General features: G+C 41.5%; 1 protein-coding gene across 1 annotated transcript in view; it reads right to left on the bottom strand.

Moving 5' to 3' along the window:
• Positions 1 to 5916: 5916 nt before the first annotated feature.
• Positions 5917 to 7915, bottom strand: part of UGGT2 (UDP-glucose glycoprotein glucosyltransferase 2) — a 139497-nt gene continuing 137498 nt past the window's right edge. Inside the window, 1 exon segment of the mRNA XM_014590932.1 lies at positions 5917 to 5973. Within this exon segment, the coding sequence (XP_014446418.1) occupies positions 5917 to 5973 (57 nt within the window).

Raw genomic sequence — 7915 nt, 5'->3', positions numbered from 1 at the left:
GTTACCAGGAACCTGCTTTCATCAATCAAACAATTGTTGGACTGTATCGATGATTAACAGACCTGCCCTTAATCAAACCCTGAATGGTTTCTATTGTTAAAACTTTATGAATTGATCATTAGAACACGTAGCCCCTTTCCCATTTACTTGCATGTATCACATTTTCAATAAAAAGGCACAGTGATTCCTAGCAGTTGTCACTCCTCAGAGAGCAATCTCTGGGAGTGTCTGGCTAAGGACGTGCATGAAAAGGCACCGAGATCTTAGTCTTCCTTTCTTTTCAGCGTCGCCTCCATCGAGCCAACCCACCCCCGCCGAGGCTGGTCCCCGGCAAACCAAATCTCCTATTTGAGGAGCATTTGCCATATCTTTTGTCTCTGAAACTATTCTGTTGGGTCCCTGAAGCCTCTTCTGGGTAGTAATCTGTCTGGTTACATCTCAGGTGCTGACTGGCACCCCACAGAGAACCGCCACCATTTCCTTGGGCAGGCTTCCATTTATGGGTCAAAACTATATATATATTTTTAAAGACAGATTTTTGCTGTAGGGCAAATGCACTCACCAGAGAGACAGAGACAAGCAGACAGAAAGCAAGAAATCATCCTTTCAGGAGGGATGGCTATGCTGCAGTCCCTTCTTTTCCATTCGCCTCTCAGGATTTTGGGCACGCACACACACAAACCCGGTATGAGTTTTAGGCCTCCAGGTCCAGGACTTGAACTACAGTGGACTACGTGGGACTCCAGTGATGTAACCATTATGCCATCTGCTGGTCCCTCAAAACTACATTTTTAAGATTAAAGAAAAGCCTGCTTTAATCTGTAACTCTAGGCTGCCATGGCCTGTGGTGCCTTTTGGAAATACTCAGTTCTGTCCCTCCAGGAGCTACACTGTTCTCTAGGAACTTGCAGGTTACTGGAACCAAACTACAGAATCTTCAGTCTTTTATTCTCAGTCTACTTGTTAACCTAAAACCCATACACCACTACAGTTAAAGCTCAAAATCTCATTCTCAGTTTAGCTAAACTGTCTATTCTGACACTTCTTTTCTAAGGAGGGGAAAAGAGAAGAGATTATAACTTTTCACAATCAGAAAGCGTAGCTTGTTTTTTCAAGATCTGATTTTTGTTAAAATGTGACAAAGGGCCTGTACCTGAGGACCAGAACTCAGGATCTTATGCATGTGAAGGCTCTCAGACTGCAATTGTGCAGCATCCCAGATTAATGTACCTGACCGTTTTCTCCCCAGGTGTTACCACACCCTCAGGGTACACCTATACTTCAGCTCTTGCTGTGTCCCGGAGGGTAGATTTTATAAGGCACAGTGGTTTGTATGTACTGAGAGCTCTTGATGTACCAGGATTGAAAAATGAACCATTTTATCAGAACATCTCTTTGTAAAGAAATATCTTATTTGTCAGTCTGGATTATCTGATAGAAGGTATCACTCATCAGGAAATGGGACATGTATATAAGCCATTCTTCAATCACAAGATATAACAGGGAGGGGTGCCATCTAGACCGTGCTGATGTCATCCTGCAGTTTGAGCCTTTCCTCTGTGAAATGCAGCATCTAGCAAGTTGGGGAATGTAGTTGTTAGTAATGAGGGTGGATATCAAGTGTCCACCTGGTCTTTCTTCACATAAAATCCTTATGTTAGTGAGAACAAATGCTGGTAAAAAGGAAAGCAAGGTATTGTCTTACAGTCAGTCTGGGCTCCTGTCCCAGCCAGTATGCAGATCTCTAGGTGACTGGCTAGAGAATCTGGCCTGAGCTAGAGCCCTGCAGAATCTCCTCCTTCTCACTCAGTGACTCTAAAGAGAAGTGAGCCAGAGAGCGCTGAGACTCTGGCCACCCGGGTCAACTGACTGCTCCAGCCTCAGAGAACATCCCAGAAGATCTTTGAATCCACAGGAATAATCTAATTCCACCAGAGTAAACCACACTTGGAGCACTTCATAGATAAACTGGACAAGCAACGGACGGAGGGAGGGTGCTGGGAGTGGGACGGGTGAATGCTAAGTAGGAATAAATGGAGCTGCTAGGAACACTTAGTAGGAATAAATGGAGCTGCTGGGGGGTGGGGGGTGGGGTGGTTATTTCCATGCTCTGTGGGCTGTGCTATCAAATAGAAGAGGGTTATTAGCTTTTTCTGAAGAGCTCAAAGGAGTAAGAGCAGAGACTGCCAGTAGACAGCCTCTGGAGGGAGACTGTTCCCTGCTGCTTTGCAGTTGCCAAAAGGGTAGAGGCTCCACTTGTCAGGGCCTTGACACTAGCTGGGGGTGAAATTCTATTAAATGATTCTCAGATTTCACTCATCAATGGCATCATCTGGAGAGCTGTTTAAATAGTCAAGACTGCCCAAGTTCACATCAGGCCTATTGAGTCAGACTCTTCAGGGGAAGACAGAGGTCTCTTCCAGTCCCAAGACTATGATTCTAGATCAGTTGGATAGTTTTTAGACATTTACTATTCCTATTCATCTATTGTTAATACATAACAAAAAAACGAACAGTTTACATTCTTAACTTACTTAAGCAACTATAAGGAACTAACTACAAAAGTACCCAGTACTTTTTGAAAAGAACACATATATGCCACAGACTTATAAATATAATTTTATGAAATAAAAGTAGAAACATTAAAAAATACAAATACAGCACAGGATTAAAACATCATATGGTTTCAGATAAATAAATGATTACTGTGCAACATTACTCCCATTTTAAAACAACAGTAAAGGGATAAATGGGCTTGATTTATTATTGTTATTCAGAGATAACTATGAGCCTTTTTTCTTTCTCAGAAGAAAAAAACATTAAACAAATGTTTCCAATTTTAAATGTATTTGTGGATAGGGAAATATGAATGCACATAAAAGAACGCAGATGGCTTCATAAACGCACAGGAGACTAGCTATCAAGTGTCTCCTACTGGATTACCTGGCAAAACACTGAGCTTTAAAACTGGTGAAAACCCAGTACTTTAAGCAGTCACAGAAAGGAACGATCAAGTTTCAAATACTCAATGGTCATTTCTTAAATAACCTGAATACATGCATTTTAAATTAAAAAGACTTTTTAAATTGAAGAATGTGTCACTGATCTTAAGGAAACTTCCAAGCAGTCTTAGCAGCACTTCCACACTTCTCCAGCAGGTGGCAGACGCCTAGTCTTTCGGCTTCCTTATGTAAACCAGAGCTAGAGTTCATCATGTGTCAAAACTGTGGAGGAGGAAAGTTTATTTAGTTCTTGACATCTCAAATAAAAAATCAGCTGAAATGTTATCACGGCATGGGATACAGAAAAAGCACAGATGTTAGTTAAGGCTCCTCCTGTTAGTTCAGAACCTGTATCTTCCATTATGTGCCATGAGGATAGATAGCTCTTTGTATATTTTGGTATCTCTTATACTACACCATAACTGCTTGGCTTCTTATGCCCCTAGAATGTGTGTTATCATGAGGTGAGGAGGCAATGAGTATAACTTACTTATCATCATTATCGCTGGATCTAGTACCCTGCCTAGCAGATGGAGGCCTTGAGGAGTACTAACAGGTTATACACCAAGCACAAAGTAGTCTATTAATGTCATGCAGGAGACATTCATATTGCTCTAAGAGAAGAGGACAGAGTATTCAGATACAGACATAAGTATTATAGAAGGGGGGCTTCAAAAAGTTCACTGAGAATACACAGTATGAGAAACTATGCATGGATTACTACTTATTTATTTATTATACATTTTTGCTTTATTCCTTTTTTTTCTTTTTCTTTTTCTTTTTTTTTTTTGGAGCGGTCTTTGCTATAGGGTGCATGTGCCTGCCAGAAAGACAGAGAGACAGAGAGACAAAAAACGAGAAATCATCCCTCCGGGGGGATGGCCATGCTGCAATCCCCTCTCCTCTATTTTCCTCCTCTTGGGATTTTGGGCACGCACGCACATGCCTGGCATGAGTTTAAGCCACCGGGTCCGGGACTTGAACCGTGGTCAACTACATGGGAGTCCAGCGACATAGCCATTACGCTAACTGCTGGGCCCTATTTCTTTCTTTCTTTCTTTTTCTTTTTTTTTTTTTGAGAGATATTTTTGCTAAAGGGGCACATGCACTCATCAGAGAGACAGAGACAGAAAAACTGCAAAATCTTCCCCCACAGTGGATGGCCAGACCACAATCCCTTCTCCTCCATTTTCCTTTTGGGATCTTGGACATGCATGCACACATGCCCTGCATGAGGTTTTTAAGCCACCGGGTCAGAGACTTGACTACACAGGATTCCAGTGACATAACCATTACACCATCTGCTGGTCCCATGGATTGTAATTTATTTTGCACCAAAATAATCATGCCTTTTAACTCCATTTTTCAATGAAAAAAAATTTTTTTGAGAGGTTTTTGCTATAGGGCACGTGTGCTCACCAGAAAGACAGAGAGAGAAAAAGACAGAAAGCAAGAAATCACCCCCCAGGAGGGATGGCCACGATGCAATCCCTTGTCCTCCATTCTCCTCTCAGGATCTTGGACACACATGCATACATGCCTAGTGTGAGTTTAAGCCACCAGGTCTGGGACTCAAACCACGGTTGACTATATGGGGGTCCAGTGACATAGCCATTACGCCAACTGCTGATCTCTTCCGTGAACTTTTTGAAATCCTCTAGTACTAATATTAAATCAATTCTAAGGGAGACTCATAGAGACCAAAATGATTTATTTTCCTTCTGCATCACTGAGCTGGCATATACTTAATTAAGACATCTTAAAACTGAAAATAGCATTTTCAGACAGGAATTAATTAAAATACATGTAAATGCATCTTGTGCCACAATCCAAGCTAGCAGACTCCATTTTCCCCTTCACTAATTTCCACTGGAAAAACAATAAATATGAACGGGAGTGAGGGAACTGTTTCTGGAAGAGCATGACAGTGGCTGATTTGTGAACTGTCCACTTTCTTCTTGCTAACCATGTATAGCAATGAGAAAAAAAAATAAGCTTTAAAAGACATGCATGAAACGTATAATGATTAAGATGCTAGGATTCTTCATGAACATAAAACTAAATTTGAACATACAGAAAGATAATATGTTTGTGAACAGGAAGAATAGTTGTAATGAAGGTGTTAAGTCTCCCTAAGGTAATTCATGTAATCCTCCCTCTGTCTAACCAATCTTTCCAAAAAATCTTCTGAAACTAAATAACCTGATCTTACTAAGGTTTGTATGAAAAACAAACACAAGCCAGGCTATGACCTGGTGGTGAAGGCAGCTGGGTCCCACGTGACTGGCCTTGCAGTCTAAGTCCTGCCCGTGGCACCTTAAAAAACACACTAGGTGTGTGTTCATGCCCCAAATCCCCAGAAGATGGAGAAGTGGAGGAAACGCGACTGTAGGGTGATCACATTCCACTGGGTGTGCTTCCCTTGCAAGCTCATGTGCCTCTGGCGAATTTAAAAAGTTCATGGAGAAATAGAATTAAAATATCGGCAAACAGTTTTTCATAATTTTAACTTTCCATAAACTTTTTGAAGGTCCCTTGTGTATACCACAGCCTTAACAATAGTTGCCTCTCTAGGTTTGATAAGCATAAGAGAACTTCCAATTTTATTCTTATACTTCCACATTGTTCTGATATTTACAGGGAATGTTTCTTAATTTGTAATTTAAAATGAAGTAAAAACAACCAACAATCTCTTTCATCAACGTTCTTTCCCTTATTTTTTTTTTAGGAAGTAGAGTGCACATGGAGGTGGAGGAGCGGAAGAGAAATAGAGGGACGCACCCTCAGGAGGAGCACATGATGCCACAATCCCTTCTAGCTCCTCAGGATCTGTGGTGCCTGGCATGTTTTCTGGTTGACCAGGGGATCTGAACCCGAGGGTGGTCATGGACTCCCAGCACAGTGGCCAAGTATGCTACAGACTGTGCCATCGAGGCTGGGCCTCCTCCTTCTGTTTATACACATAAATAAACTAACACGGACACAGGGTTTTAGTCAGTGAAAATGGGGTCAATCATGTTATAATTTTGTCCCATGAACTTTTTAAAAAAATTTGCCAGACGTGTATGTGCTCACAAGACACACACACACACACACACACACACACACGCACGCACAGAGGGGGAAAGGGGGGGGGGAAGGCACTCCGATGTGGCACGGTCACACTGCAATCCCTTCTCCTCCAGCTCCTCTCCAGATTCTGGGCATGCCCACACAGTCCCCAGCATGTTTCCCACGTGGTCAGAGACTCAAACCACACAGCCAGCCATGTGGGATCCAGCAGACCTAACCACCATGCGGCTAGCTCCTATTTATTTTTTAAAGTGCATTTTTTTATTTCTTCCCAGAGACAGACATATGCTGCCAACAAGGTCTTCATGGCATGATTAACCCCGAAGCTCGGCCGGCCAGGATCACAGGCATGTGTGCACATGTCCCCTGGTGTGCAGGGAAAGCCTGGGACCTTCCCATGTACTGTTTCAACATCTCAGAGCTTTGGGTTACTACTGTGTCACTGAGGTTGGTCCTATAACCTATCTTTTTAGCTTAAAAATATGCTATCAGCAAAATACCTTACTTTTTCTAAAAGCCAACACTATATTTTCAATTTTCTGGTATCTATCCAGGTTTACTTAACCAGTCATCTATTAATGGGGCAGTTAGGTTATTTGTACTTACTAAAAAAAACTGCTAGGATTGGCTCCATGGCCTAGTGTTTAGGCTGCTGGGTCCCACATGGCTGACCACAAGGTTTGAATTCTGGCCCTGGTGGCTAGAAAACAAGCGAGGTTGTATTGTGTGCATGCATGCCTGAATCCTGACAGGACGGAGCCATGAAGGAAAAGGGATGGCCTGACCATGCCCCATCAGGAGGTGCCTTTTCTCTCCTTTTCTCTGTCTCTCTCTGGTGAATGTACATGCCCTCAGACAATAATAATAATAATAATAATAATAATAATAATAATGCTATAATAAACATAAAAATATACACACAGTTTTGTTTTTTAAAATACGGATTTCTTTAAGTGAATTACTGCGTTGAAGGGCTCATACATTTTAAGTTTTTGTATATATTGGAAAATTTCTTTGAACTGTACAGCTTCTACATGTATGTCTTGTAAAGAAACTCGTCGACATTCTCATGAATGCTGTGTATTATTAATAAGAGAAACATTTTATCTCAGTGTTCTGTGCATTTGAAATTTTTTGTGAGGTAATTTCCCTTTCTCCCTTATTTTCTTCTCTCCTCCCCTCTTTCATCTTCTCTACCTTTAATAATAATCATACCACACTAATTACTAGTGAGAAAGCGCTCCCTACGGGGAGTGGTCACACCACACCCCCTTTTCCTCTACTTCTCCCTCCCTTTCAGGATTTTGGACACGTCCGCACACGTACCTGTGTGTTTCTCAAGCTGCCAGGTCCAGGATGTGAACTATGTGGTCAGCCATATGGGATCCAGCTCATTTAGCCACCAAGCCATGAGCTGGTCATAAATGATCTTTATGCTAAATTGTTACGTATACATGGTTGTGTTTTAAATTTCAAACTTCTTGGACACCCCCATACTGATTTTAAAAAAGCAAAACAGCAAATTGAGAGGTAATACAAACTCATGTTTATATGAGAAAGTTTGCATTTCAGCTTCCCCCACAATTAAAACTGATGTTCAGTGTTGAAGACAATGGATATATCTATATGCTTGGTTTGATTATTATACATTATACTGTACTCCAGAAAGATGTACAAAGATTATTTGTAAACCAGAAATCATAATTTCAAAACATAATAGTAAAAGCATACTTGTATCACACAAGAAAATTAAAAGGATAGGCCCAGTAGGTGGTGCGGTGGTTAAGGTACTGGACTCACACAGGGCTTACAGTGTTTGAGTCCTGGACCAGGAGGCTTGA

The sequence above is a fragment of the Tupaia chinensis genome, unplaced genomic scaffold (genome assembly GCF_000334495.1).
Source record: "Tupaia chinensis unplaced genomic scaffold, TupChi_1.0 Scaffold000503_1, whole genome shotgun sequence".
Lineage (NCBI taxonomy): Eukaryota > Metazoa > Chordata > Mammalia > Scandentia > Tupaiidae > Tupaia > Tupaia belangeri.
Note: the sequence above shows the minus strand (reverse complement) of the source record. Positions and strands in the feature narration are given on the sequence as shown.